Genomic DNA, 15,579 nt, shown 5'->3' with positions numbered 1-15,579 from the left:
TTCAAGCAAATAATGAAATTCATCACCAATAAAGGTTTTGTTACAATGAGTACAGGTTCTAAGATCACTTTCAATGCCATGATGGCGGCCCTTTTCCATAGGGTGATGGTGATTTGTAGTTTTAAATTTGGAAAGTTATTTCATTAAATCAACTGGAAGTTCAACTGGCTTTTCAAACTTGAATTCCTTTTAAAAACACGGTAAACTTAACATTTAGGAGATTAATCAACCTTTTTCAATCACAAATTAAAATTTTCTCTAATATTCAACCTTGCAAATTTTAATTAATATCGAATAACGGTCATCATACGCAAAAACATGTGTCGTCTGCTAAAATTACGTGTTCCTACACATGTACATTTGAGGTAAGGATGTTGGTAGGGGGTCTGACACTAAGCCCTTCATCTTGTTATCACTTTGCCGAGCGACAATCGCTACCCCTCGGCGTTAACATTGTCGCAGTCTGACGGAAATTGCCGAGCAGAAACGACCGAGCTTCAGACAAATAGTATATTGCTCACATTTCTTTTTTTACAAATTTTTATTGTTTTATCTTAAATATAAATATATTTATAGTAGTAGTCAAAAACTCACAGCCTAGATGGCAATTTTCTCACATTATATGAAGGATTTAATTGATAAATTTGAACAATTATTCATTTATATATTTACAACTTGTTATCCAGCCATCTTTCAATTTAGATAAAAGTTGTAAAATTGCCACCCTTATTTATCGTCTGAGTCTATCGTGCACTGAATCTAAAGTGCTTTAATCAATTAATATTCACTTATTTGACTATTAAATAAGAAAAAGGTAGATTTTTTAAAACATAATCTTCTGATCTTCAAGTATATTTAAATTTCGTACTTATATAATCTAGCTTTTTATAAGTGACGGGTCATCAATAAACATGCTTTTATTGTACTTTATTATTCGGAAAAAGTGCAAGGCATTGGGCATTTCACTATATTCACTAAGTGAATGATATAGCCAAATTTGTAAAAGTCAAGGAAATTTCTAAAGAGAAAGTGGATAACTTCGATTGCCAAGTTCATACTTTGATTGCCAAGTTTATACTCCGATTGCAAAGTTCATATCTTTTTTTTTGTCAGACTTGTACATTATTAAGTTAAAAGTTGTTACATTTTTATGTTTTCTAATCAAATGTTGCATTGCGAAATAGATTCATCTCTAAGCTAGTCAACAATGCAGCATGTTTTTCTCACGATGTCAGGTCATGGCGCACAAAAATAGCTTTCATTCTTTCGTCTTAAATTCCTGTTGTATTTGCAGTACTTTGTCATGGTTTTCTTATCAATTTAGACACCACGTCTCTAGCAATACCAGACACACACTTGACCCTTTCTTTCATAGCTAATTGATCGTATGTGATTGACCACTTGATGTCCAGCGTGTTCAATATTGTAAAACAAGAAAAATCGAATGTTTATGTCAATTTAATAGCTCCTTCCCTATGAAATTGTCATTTCTCGCGACACATTATTCTCACATTACACCACAAACTATCATCCGATTTATTTTTTCCGGGTCCAGTGATGCTCTGATCTGCAGGGTAGCGATCCTGTTACTAGGGATGTTTGACCTTGGTTAATGTCCTTGTACAAGATGACACAAATGACACTTGGAGTGCATACGACAGTAAGACAATTATAAGCCTAATATCACTTTTTGTGGAAAATAAAATTTTCTTTTCGTTTTTTAAAAGGCAATTTTTTTGCAGCAAATTGAAAATGCATGCTTGGGAGTACATTGGTTATTCGATCTAGTACTGCATGGGTTATTTATCAGCAACCTAGGCACTTTTAAATGATGAGCATGGCTTTTCCTTATTCAAATCTATTCAAGACTCTTATGGTTTGTTGAATATTCAGAATTATGGTGGTTGGATTTTATTTCAATATTGTCATAAATAGAAATTCAATACGCAATTGTGTAAAATCAAGATGATTGCTTCCCTTAAATACACAGTGCGCTGAACAATACAATCTTACTAATTAAGTTTACGCATTAGACAAGAAAAAAACTTAAATAGATCTGAACTTAAGCCAAATTTCTGAACAATACTACCCTGAAAAAAGTTTTAAAAAGTTGCAAATCTTTGAATTATTATGAAATAGTTTGATTTACTTCCATGGTCGATATATATGGAATATCAAATACGAGAGTGCCTAACAAAATGGAAAAAAATGTTTTCTGACAAAAAAGTTTTGATTTTATTATTTGAAATATTGATAAAATATTTATTTAGTTCATTTATCATTTTCAATTACGCCATCATTTTTTTCTAGTTTTGTTATTGATATTATTATTGGTAATTGGCGAGGTGTTCCGAATGCTGTATACGGTAACACAATAATGGCAAACTGTCAATTGTTAAATGATATTTTATCGCTTTAAAATCATTTAATGGGACATAAACATTATGCTAAACATAGAATACAAGATGAGGTCCAAGTGCTCGCGACAGGAAACTGAACTGCATGCTGGGAGCATGAGAGCGTTCCATTGTAAAATTCAAATTGAAATTAATGCCTTGTGGAAGTTTGAAGAGCGTCTTTTAAATTAAAATGTGACAAAAATGCTGCATCTTCACGAGTAATTGCATTGAAAGTATTTTGGTGTAACTGAAAGTGGTAATTTTTAACTGAAGACAAAATAATTTTCAATTATATTTTTTTTCTTCTAATTTTATCTCATTTCATTTTGCAAAATACTATGATTTTTCCATGAATATCTGTGAATTGTGTTACAATTTCTGTCAAACGGCTTCGAGTTAAACTTATCATTTATGAGTATCCTCATTTCTGACCAACATTAAGAAAAAAAAGTTAATATCAGTTATGTATTGTTTAACATTGTTTGCCCAAAGTGGGGGAAAAGTGAAAAATATTGTTAATAAATATCAAGAAAAACAAAAATAAATGTGTCCTTTTTTATTTTTTTATTTATATTCATCCTTTTATCTGAGAAGAAAATATTGCCACTTTGAAGGGAACCAAATACCACAGGCATAATAATAATAATAATAATAATAATAATAATAATAATAATAATAATAATAATAATAAAAAATAACGATGAAAAAAAAATGTTTAAAAATATCTTTCATAGATTGGTATCAACACATGTTGTGTACATTTACATAATGAAATATGATCTTTGGCACCAGAGGATTCCCGAAACAGTGGACAACATTTTTATAGAAACTTTTTCAAGCCGCGTCATGACAAAACCAACATAGTGCGTTTGCGACCAGCATTGATCCAGACCAGCCTGCGCATCCGTGCAGTCTGACTAGGACCCATGCTGTTCGCCTACAAACCCCATTACAAGTAGAGAAAAAGTGCCAGTAATGACCTATGGTCTTCATGCACCAGTAAAAGCAACTGCTATGGAATCTTATTGTTTCGTACCGTTTCTTATGTAACTACTTCAGTTAATACATATCAAAACCGATCTTGAGCTTTATCTAGAAAAATACTAAAGAAACAAAAAAACAAAAAACAAAAAAAAACCCCCATTTTTATGAGAAAAGGCCATGTCTCTATTTAGTTAAAAATGTTAAACGGACTCAATAATTGCCACTTGTGTCATTTTATATCTGTGACAGTCACCAACAGTCAAACAACCCTAGAAACATAACACTTAGCCACCACCAGATCAGGACATTCTAACCAGAGAGTTTGTGGTGTAACGTGAGAATAATGTGTCGCGAGAAAATGACAATTTCATAGGGAAGGAGCTATTAAATTGACATAAACATTCGATTTTTCTTGTTTTACAATATTGAAAAAGGTGCACATCAAGTGGTCAAACACATACAATCAATTAGCTATGAAAGAAAGGGTCAAGTGCTTGTCTGGCAATGTATGAGACGTGTTGTCTAAATTGATAAGAACACAATGACAAAGTATTGCAAAAACAACAGGAATTTAAGACGAAAGAATGAAAGCTATTTTTTGTTCGTCATGGGTCTGGCATCGTGAGAAAAATGTCCAGCGTCGTAGTTCATTTAAACATTTCAAACTAAAAGGCATCAACATCATCATAATCATCTTTGTCATTATAATAATAATAATAATAATAATAATAATAATAATAATAATAATAATAATAATGTATAATGTATATCATCATCATCATCATCATCATCATCATCATCATCATCATCACCATCATCACCATCATCATCATCATCATCATCATCATCATCATCATCATCATCATCATCATCACCATTATCATCATCATCATCATCATCATCATCATCATCATCATCATCATCATCATCATTATTATTATTATCATCATCATCATCATCATCATCATCATCATCATCATCATCATCATTATCATCATCATCAAAATCATCATCAAAATCATCATCATTATCATCACCATCATCATCATCATTATTATCATCATCATCATCATCATCATCAACATCATCTACATCATCATTATCATCATCATCACCATCATCATCATCATCATCACTATCGTCAATATATAAATATATTCAGCAGCAGCAGCAGCAGCAGGAAAACATAATCATCATAATTACCACCACTACATAATGTTCCTCATATTTTCATCATTTGCATCATATAATCTTCATTATTATCGTCATCATCATCACCACCACCACCATAATCATCAGTACATCATCATCGCCTTCATTCTTATCATTAACATCATAGTCAAATACAGTCGTTCATCATCATCATAAGTACGTCATAATTATCATTATCATCACCAGTAAATCAGTATTACCATTATCACCCACAGTTCATCATCACCGCCATCATCTGAACATCATTACAACTATCATTATCATTATTATCGGTACCATCATCATGATAATCATCATAAGTATATCATCAACATTATCATCATAATCAGCTGTACATCATCACTATCAGCAATTCCAATAATTGAAAATTTTATACATAATACAAAGGACTTCATATTTGAGCAAGTCAAGATGATCATATTTTTCTTATGTTTTTCGATGTGATACTGAAAATTCTAACACTCACGTGATTTTGTCACTATAGACAAAGAAGGAAAAAAACTGGTGTTAAACTGACAATAAACACCGGATAGGGACTACTTGTATATGCGCTGTTATGTTTTCACCCTCGATTGTATAGTTTAAAAAGCATTTTAAAGCAACAATAAAAGGCATTTTTATTTATATTTTCAGTTCGTATAATACTTTCTTTTCATACAATACCAAAATAATATATCACATACACTCATGCCACGTATTAGATCCATATCAGTCAATAAATATTTTGACAAAACGGCGCCAATCCGTATAAGCAGCGTAATGACGTCATCCTAAGTATAAACAAGCTGACGTTATTTCATACATACAAGAATGATAATTGGGGCACTGACGTAAACACAATTCGACGTAAGTTTTTATGTTGAAAACTTGATAAAATAACGTTTTTTTTCTTATTGTTTCTTTTGTTCAATAATTTCTATATCTTCGCAAGAGTAGGGTGCGAAAATCGAACAGCGTTTTACGAAAATCGGCACCGGAAGTTATTTCCGCTTGCAAAATAACATTAGTGATTTTCCTTATTTTATCGTGTTAGAATCGAAATAACATCGGCCTGAGAGGTGTATATCGGCTATTTAACACCGGTTTTGTCGTTTTGATGCGAGAAAATTAACCACTCAGGCCGTACCCACTCAGGCCTACGGCCTTCGTGGTCAATTCCTACGCATCAAAACTCCAAACCGGTGTTAAATAGCCGATATACACCTCTCAGGCCGATGTTATTTCTTAAATATATTTAATATGTTACTAAACAAATACTTCTGTCCCTGTTTTCTTACATTAACCATACAGTATAACGGACTTCGTGTAATTAAGCGCTGAAAATGATGATGGAAGTGATGATAAAGATAATGATGATGATTTTTGATGATGATTTTGATGATAATTATAATTTTGATGAAAATGATGACATAATAGTTGTAAATTATGATTTTGATGCTGATGATGATGGGGATTAAGGTGATGATATTAATAAACATGGTTTTGATGATGCTGCTGATGAATTTGATGATGATGAGTTGTTGACAAATAAAGCTCCCTGCAGCTACTCCAAGTGGATTCCCTAAATTTGTATGTCGCCACTTTTCGGAAGTAGTGGAGCGAAAGGGCAAGAGGTGGGCGAAAAAACTGAGTTGCGTGTGTGGACAAATTTTCAGCATTCATAACAAATTGGGAACATAAACTGCAAATTCTAAAAATTTATAATGCAAATGTTTTATTTATTAATAAGCTGTGGATAAGTACATATACAAAGACAGCAAAAAGAAAAGCAGCAAAATAAATCTGTTCCTGTGGAGTTCAGTCATACAAATATAACATACAATTTTTTTCCCTGTTGCGATTCAATACCATGTTTGTTTTGCTTTAACGTATCTATTTATAATATTACACGTTGGTAACGTCGATTTTCATTGGATATTCGTGACGTTTATATAATTTACATACATGACTTCTGTCAATTCATGACGTAATTTCTTTTTTTTTCTCAAATAAAGGGAGTTTTCAGTATTAAAAATAATGTGTATCGTTAAAATATTATACTTATTATTGCGACACAAAAAACAACAAACAAACAAGACATAACTTAAATATAAGTAAAGCATGATAATAAAATGCATACAGCTTAAAGGTACATAAAGCCTCAGATAAAAATATATTGTTTTCTTTTGTAGAAGGGGCAAACATGTGTTTTATAATGTTATAATAATGGATTTTGAACATTTAACATGCTTTTAAATTTAAGCGAATAGTGCTGAATCTGAAATAATTAAAGGTAGCAAAATTTAAACAAAAAGATATATCTTGGCTACCATACACAAAATACCAAAATAGCTACAATTGTACTTATTATCAATACGCAAAAGAAATAAAACTATGGTTCAGTACTATTGACAATGAGTTGAAATTTGTAATATACCGCCAAACGTATAAAGTTTACAAAAATAAATGCATTATGGCGGTTTAATGGACATCATAGACTGTTATGTACAATTGGAATTACGAGAGAAAAGATGCATTTATTCTATGATATACAGACTGAAAGACGAAAAAAAAAGATGCATTTAGAAATAATAAAGAACATACAAGTAATTTTATTCATTACACTGAAATTCAGTGGTAATTCACTGTAGGTTTATTTCACTGTAGGTGTAATTCACTGTAGATGAACTTTATTCCTTGCCGACCACAGCAAATTTCCCTTTTTTACGAAGGACTTCACATGTCGTGAACTTGTAAATGCGGTCCCTGACAAGAACAAGAAAATAATTCGAATAACATCATTATTTCAAGACTAAAACTAAAATGGCGGCTTCAATGCATATCATTAAGCAGATAAATACATACATATTGAACTTTTCTTACACAAATAAGGATAACTAAAACGTATTCTATATTTTTCTCTAGCTACCTTACGGATTGCCAGTGGTCTACCCAACTGCTCGTTTGTGCCTGAAGCAATGAAACCTCAGAGTTAGTTTAAACATATTTATTTCCCGTATATTTACATGATATACATAATACAATACCATCAGAATAGAAATATATAATATATTCAAAGAAAAGGATGAGAACGAAAGACTAAGTCTTATAAAATTCTTCTTCTTATACTCTGAGTTATACTCCGGACTAAACACAAACTAAGAAACAGCAATGCCATATGCATTGAATGTACGAGTCTAATGAATACAAAGTCAGAGGGCAATAACAGTGCCAAGGAGAGGGAAATTAAATTCTTTAAACAACCGACCGACCGACCAGTCAGCTGGCCAGTCAGCCAACCAGTATACCTCCTTCAAACTTTGTTTGCGAAAATATAATATCAGCAACAATAACGCATATTTCGTCAAGTTGTTGGTAATTTCTGTTTTAAAGCAATTTAGGAGTACAGTTCTAAAGGTTTTTCTTATTAATCTTGAGGTGTGCTGAATGACTTTAACTTGATTTGTGCTACTTAAAATGATTTCAACTTGGAACCGGGCTACTTTAAATGATTTCAACTTGAAGGCGTGCTACTTTAAATAATTTCAACTTGGATGCGTGCTGCTTTAAATGCTTTCAACTTGGGAACGTGCTGCTTAAAATGATTTCAGCTTGGAACCGTGCTGCTTTAAATGATTTCAACTTCTTAAAATGATATCAACTTGGAACCGTGTTACTTCAAATGTTTTCAACTTCGATGCGTACTGCTTTAAATGATTTCAATTTGGTAAAACGATTTCAATATGGAGGCGTGCTGCTTTAAATGATTTCAAGTTGGAGGCGTGCTGCATTAAATGATTTCAACTGGAAACTTGCTGCTTAAAATAATTCAAACTTGGAGAAATGATTTCAACTTGGAACCGTGCTACTTAAAATGATTTCAGCTTGGATTCGTGCTGCTTTAAATGATTCCAAGTTGGAGGCGTGCTGCTTAAAATGTTTTCAAGTTTAAGACGTTCTGCTTTAAATGATTTCAACATGGAGGCGTGCTGTTTCAAATGATTCAAACTTGGAGGCGTGCTGCTTGAAATATTTCAACTTGGAAACGTGCTGCTTAGAATGTTTTAAACTTTGAGGCATGCTGTTTTAAATGATTTCAACTTGGGACATTGCTACTTAAAATGATTTCAACTTGGATGCGCGCTGCTTTTATTAATTTCAAACATGGAGGCGTGCTACTTGGAATAATCTAAATTTGGAGGCGTGCTGTCATAATGATTTCATTTTTGGGGCGTGCTGCTTCAAATGATTTAAAATATAGAGACATTTTGCTTTACCCATAACGCGACATACAAGCCTTTTAACGCCTTTTCAACCCCCCTCCCCCTTTTGTTGTCTCAAATGGTGAAAAAATGCCTAATTTAGACCCCCAACACTTGTTTTTGTTTGAGAAATGTTGTTAAAAAAAGTTGCCACTTTTTCGGCGCGGCCCCCAACCAAAATATACATCAGGGGGTTGCCAGAAGGGGGATGTGCCCCCTTCTGTTTGGGGGGTTAGAAGGGGGGGGGGCGGAGTCCCCCTCATCGCCAAGAAAGATTTGGACTTATGAGAGGCTATAAATGACCCCAGATTGATCATAAGGTAACGTGTAACCAACGCTGAAAAGCATCTGACTCTATCTCAATCCATTGAGAAGTTGCAGCACTTTGAAATCAATTTTGATGGAAAAAATCAACGCAAAATAGTGATTGTTGGCAATTTTGAGATGTCCCCTCGTTGCCATGGTAACAGAAAATTTAAGCCTGAGCATGTTGTTGCAATGGCAATGGTCCAGTCAACATTTGTGCCAAGTTTGATTAGTGTTGAAGCAGTTTTTATAGTATTATAGCAATTTGAACTTGTAACTGGATACTTTTCAATGAAAACAGCCATTTTTCACAACATGCTCATGAAGTAATGGGTTAACATGATTTGAACTTGGAGGCGTGCTGCTTTAATTGATTTGAACTTGGAGGCAAACTGCTTAAAATGATTTCAATATTTAGGCGTGCTGCTTAAAATGATTTAAACTTGGGGGCGTGCTGTTTAAATGATTTCAGCTTTGATGCGTGTTGATTTAAATGATTTCAATTTGGAGGCGTGCTGCTTAACATAAATTTCAAAATCGATACGTACTGCTTTAAATGATTTCAACTTGGAGGCGAACTGCTTAAAATGATTTCGATATTGAGGCGTGCTGCTTTAAATGATTTCAACTTGGAGGCGTGCTGCTTTAAATGATTTCATCTTGGAGGCGTGATGATTTTAATTTTTTTAATTTGGAGGCGTGCTGCTTCAAAAGATTTAAAATATAGAGACGTATTGTCAACATCGATACGTGCTGCTTTAAATGATTTCAACTTGGGTGCGTGCTGCTTTTCAACTTGGAAACGTGCTGCTTTATATAATGATTTCAACTTGGAGGCATGCTGCTTTAAATGATTTCAGCTTAGCGGCGTGCTATTTTAAATGATTTCAACTTGGAGGCGTGCTGCTTTAAATGATTTCAACTTACTCAATGCCATTTAGATGAACTGAGGCGATGCCTTTCGTTACTCGGTTAGTTTCGGCATCAAAGTTTTGCTTGCCATCATAGTTATTGGTCCAGGGAGTATAGTGACATCCAGCTAAGTAAATTCCTAAAGAATAAATCATATAATAAACATATATATTAACTGGATGTGACAAACATACCTTGTCTCTTTTAAACATTAATGATAAGGTATTTGTTAAGATGTCTTAAAGCTCATATTGAGGCTGACACGGGCAAATATGATCATATTGAGGCTGACACGGACAAATAAGCTCATATTGAGGCTGACACGGGCAAATAAGCTCATATTGAGGCTGACCCGGGCAAATAAGCTCATATTGAGGCTGACCCGGGCAAGTAAGCTCATATTGAGGCTGACCCGGGCAAATAAGCTCATATTGAGGCTGACCCAGGCAAATAAGCTCATATTGAGGCTGACCCGGGCAAATAAGCTCATATTGAGGCTGACCCGGGCAAATAAGCTCATATTGAGGCTGACCCGGGCAAATAAGCTCTTATTGAGGCTGACCCGGGCAAATAAGCTCAAATTGAGGCTGACACGGGCAAATAAGCTCTTATTGAGGCTGACCCGGGCAAATATGATTATGACCGAGCGTCCCGTCGTTCTAATAAGGCAGTGCTACTATATTCAGTTTATACATGCACACTTCGTTCCAAACTCTTAATTATTAAGTGTTCGACTCAATAAATAAGTGACAAAATTTGCCTGGCTATCCGATTAAGAAGAGAAAAAATGCAAATGATGAAATGCTGATTGCTATAAATTTCTATAAGGGTCTGCTATTCTTGTATTAAAAATATCCTAGCAGGAAACCTTTAAAGTTGACATTTTTCGGTTGAGAGTAGCATAAATCAACCAACAGACAAACTTTAGACTGTTTGAGATTATCAATGACAGCAATTAGGAAGATTTATTATTAAAAAGTAGCAAAATTTACCTTTCATATGACAACATTTGGCCTTCCACCTCCTGTCTTTATGAGGATTGCTGTAGTCACTTTGAAATCCACCGATGTACGAATTGCCAGGGCATTGATATATCATAACTTGGTCCCAATCGTTTATATACCCTGAAATACATAGTTTTAAATACATAATCAGCATTGGCATATTTTGATCTTCAATGTTCAGAGGAAATAATGGCCCATTCGTCAAATACACTAACTCTTAAAACATTAAAGCATGTACAAAAGAAACATAGTCACTTTAATTTCTAATTTCTGTTATGTCACTTCATTTTCTAATTTCTATAAAACGGAAACCAACGTAAGATCAATAAATATAGGCAAAAATATGATAGAATTTCTGATGACGAAAATTAAATACTGTACAAATAGTTGGTTTCTTGAAATAAGATAGAAGATTTGCACGACGGCGGCAGACTGCATATGTTATCACAAAAACTCACCTCTGATCACTTTGTGCTTAAAAAATGAGCCAAATTGTTTGTTGCACACGCGCAAATCAACAAAAGGCAAAAACATGATTTTACATAATACCTGTCCAATAGCAAGTGGGCGTCAGACCAGCAACCTTAACTGGAAAATCTCGACATTTCATGGAGAATACACGATCTTCATGGGGATTGCTGTGTATACTCGATACATGGGATACGAACTGGTTCTGTCTGTCACATTTGAATTCCACATGTTGATCATAATTGTTTAAAAGTCTGCAACCGCCAGTGTGAAGCACACTGGCCACAATCAGAAGTTCCTTTATTGATTAAAAATATAACAATCTTTCATTTAATTAACATCATATACCTAAGAAAAAGCGTGTAATGGTGGTTAGATATTAATCGTAATAGTATTCGCAACATTCCGGACATTTTCGTAAAAGTACGGAGAACTACTATAATCGTCATTCGGCAAGGTGTTTGGAATATCCACGGTGACTGCAACATGTTTCTTTGAGGTTTAGGTTTAGTAAAGTTTTGAAATATTTTGCTCATCAAAAACAATCTTAAGACACGTCACACTCTGTCCCTTTGGTAAAAAGTATACAGACGAAAAAACATTTGAATATATTGGAAATATAGCCTGTAAAAGACGCATGATCCATCAAAAGCCTCATACCCTCATTGGCGCATTTATGCTATGACTTATAAAAAAGGTTTAGGCCTTTCTTTTATGAAGAAGGCGCTTTATACTTTCACCTGTGCCCCTCATTATAGTAAAATAAATACAAACAAATTAAAGAAATAAATTCACATTCTAAAATTTATTTAAAACAGTTCTTACCCAAATGAGATACATTTCAGTTGTAGAATTCTTACTTTTAACGGGAAGATGGTTATTTTTCTGAAAATGTCAGAGTAAAATTATTAAAAAATGCAGAAACTTTTTGATTTTCACGTATTGTGTCTATGTTAGAAACTGACAACCATTATACATATTATGTATGTATGAACGAAGTTTTGAACTGCAATATTACTGCCAAACATGTATCACTTATATTATTCAAATATCAAGAAATATCTTTAAAAATCCATTCGAACTACTGATTTTGAAATTCTGTCAAAGTCCCTTTTGCTTTATATATTTTCTAAAAGACGAGGGAATGTTTGGTTCAATGCTGCCAGCTTCGTGCCGCTAGTCCGTGCAGTTCACGGGGCGTCAATGGCTGAGTGGTAAAAGCCAATTTCACGCCGTAAAGTCGCTAAATTCATGCCGTTAGACCGTTAACTTTACGGGGCATCCATGCTAAAATGCTTAAAAGTCAACGACTTGCCACTCACCGCTGTTGGTTCGAACATGGACTTCATGAATGATGCCATGTGAGTAACCTATCGTTCATGTAATATTTGAAAGACCCTGGTTGGGAGGAACCGGATAAAATGTGCGTTAATTCACTACCCATATTAACTTCTCAAAACTTTGAAAAATTATTTAAATAATATTTAAATAATGGGATATAAGGGGGACTTCTTCAACACGTTCTATGGCAATTTTGGCCACAGAGCTATAAAGGTATCTTATGTGTTTCTGTTAAAAAGCTATTTTATATCATTTTCTACTTTTTTCCTTAAACTAACTCAGAATTGTCTATGAACCTTTACTACATTTCTATGTAGGGGGATGTTCTTTTGCAAATACTACTTCCGATCAATATTTCATAGCAAAGGACTTCGTCGTACAAAGGTCTATGCTGTTGTTAATATATTTATCAATTCATATATCTTGTATCTGTTTTGTACGTTTTATGATGTTATCCCATTGTATGAATACTCCATATATTTTCTTAAACAATAAATCTAGAAAGTCGCCACACCGCCTTTATTTGCAGTGTTGATGCGACGTAAACCCCAACAATAAGTTAAAGCATGTGATGTCCTAAAATTGACTAAAGTTATTTTTGCATTAAAATACGATAGAGGCTACGTAGGTTGAGAATTTATTTTTTGTTAAGTGTAGATGTGTATAAAAATTATAAGAATTTTCTCTTTAAATGAACGTTTGTGCAGAAAGTCTCAAAATATTAAAAAAATGAATACGAAAATGTCCTAAGAATTTTTTTCCATAATTTATCGAAAACGTTCGACTTTTGATCAATCAATGCTTTGTATATTAAAATAGAATAAAAATAATAGAATAAAATGTAATTTAAGCAGATAATAAACGTTAATGAGAATTAATAAGTATAAAATATTCATCACATACCTGTAATCAAATGTCCTAACGAGAATCGTGTGGTACCTAAAGTCCTGCAATGATCGAGTCTGCATTATTTTATAGGTTGTTATATCATCCTCCATAAAAAATCCCATCTCTGAATTGACTAGTCAAAGTTTATTTGTCCCTATATTTAGATTAACATTTCAATAAACAGGACACAATTTCTTTATAAATTTCTTTTGTAACATCTCTTTTATTTTGCGCTTTTCCTTATAATGAAGCGTATGTGATGCAGGGACCGTCGTCATTTTTCTTTAAAGGCGTTTTGTTGTAATTTTATATGAAAACCTTGTCAAATATTCACAAACGGGTAGGTTGTTTACTTTTTGAATGGAATCAAAATGCATTAAGTTTATATGAAGAAAGTTAACTGCACGAAAAAACCTGCGGAAAAAACAAAGATATTAATTTTTCCAAGGAAAGCGTAATACCGGACGATCGTCGGGACAAGTTGCCGTTTTGAATCTCTTGGAATTTTTTGCAACCCTATCTACTATACGACAAAACACAGCAGTTAATAAATTAACCGAATCATCTTTAAAAAATCATATGTATAACAATATAGAACAATGTTCTAGCGGAATGCCAAAAATTGGTGGTGTGAAACTATATATTGGTGATTACAATACTGCATCTATTGGACATTTATTAGAGTCCAATATAGGTGTGACAGTAACCCGTCCGATAAAATTCAGTATTGCACTCAACAATGTAGAATGATCCTGTAATATTACATATCGTAAGTTTAAGTATTTCTCTTTTCCTAATATTTGGGTCGTTGTTGTATAATTAAATGTGCAAGAAGAAAATTTGGTTGATGTTAACATTTGTAATATTCAAGGGAATATCAGTATTTTCTTCTTATATTACCATCATCTTGCATAACCTCCATGATACATTACCATCATCTTGAATAACCTCTATGATACATTACCGTCATCTTGCATAACCTCCATGATACATTACCGTAATTTTTCATAATCTCCATGATACATTACCGTCATTTTTCATAACCTCCATGATACATTACCGTCATCTTGCATAACCTCAATGATACATTACCATCATCTTGCATAACCTCCATGATACATTACCATCATCTTGCATAACCTCCATGATACATTACCATCATCTTGCATAACCTCCATGATACATTACCATCATCTTGCATAACCTCCATGATACATTACCATCATCTTGCATAACCTCCATGATACATTACCATCATCTTGCATAACCTCCATGATACATTACCATCATCTTGCATAACCTCCATGATACATGACCATCATCTTGCATAACCTCCATGCTACATTACCATCATCTTGAATAACCTCCATGATACATTACCATCATCTTGCATTACCTCCATGATACATTACCATCATCTCGCATAACCTCCATGATACATTACCATCATCTTGCATAACCTCCATGATACATAACCATCATCTTGCATAACCTTCATGATGCATTAACATCATCTTGCATAACCTTCATGATACATTACCATCATGTTGCATAACCTCCATGATACATACACTATCATCTTGCATAACCTTCATGATACATTACCATCATCTTGCATAACCTCCATGATACATTACCATCATCTTGCATAACCTCCATGTTACATTACTTATCAATCTCGCAATAATCTCCATGATACATTACATCATCTTTGGAATAACCTCCACGAATACATTACCCCCCTCCATGATACATTTACCATCATCTCGCATAACCTCCATGATACATTACCATCAATCTTGCATAACCTCCATGATACATTAC

The 15,579-nt window shown here is 33.5% G+C and overlaps 1 protein-coding gene across 1 annotated transcript; it reads right to left on the bottom strand.

Annotated features, from left to right (window-relative positions):
- Positions 1–6,292: 6,292 nt before the first annotated feature.
- LOC132717027 (hemagglutinin/amebocyte aggregation factor-like) lies at positions 6,293–13,877 on the bottom strand. Its single transcript, XM_060700393.1, has 7 exons — positions 13,771–13,877; positions 12,352–12,411; positions 11,608–11,824; positions 11,047–11,178; positions 10,070–10,193; positions 7,160–7,340; positions 6,293–7,114 (listed from the first exon to the last, which is right to left on the bottom strand). Exons 2-6 carry the CDS (start codon positions 12,364–12,366, stop codon positions 7,265–7,267), a joined length of 564 nt encoding a protein of 187 aa, XP_060556376.1. The 5' UTR covers positions 12,367–12,411; positions 13,771–13,877; the 3' UTR covers positions 6,293–7,114; positions 7,160–7,264.
- Between the last annotated feature and the right edge of the window lie 1,702 nt (positions 13,878–15,579).

Source organism: Ruditapes philippinarum, unplaced genomic scaffold (genome assembly GCF_026571515.1).
Source record: "Ruditapes philippinarum isolate M1 unplaced genomic scaffold, ASM2657151v2 ctg121_1_1_1_1, whole genome shotgun sequence".
NCBI lineage: Eukaryota > Metazoa > Mollusca > Bivalvia > Venerida > Veneridae > Ruditapes > Ruditapes philippinarum.
This window is presented reverse-complemented; position numbering and strand designations above follow the sequence as displayed.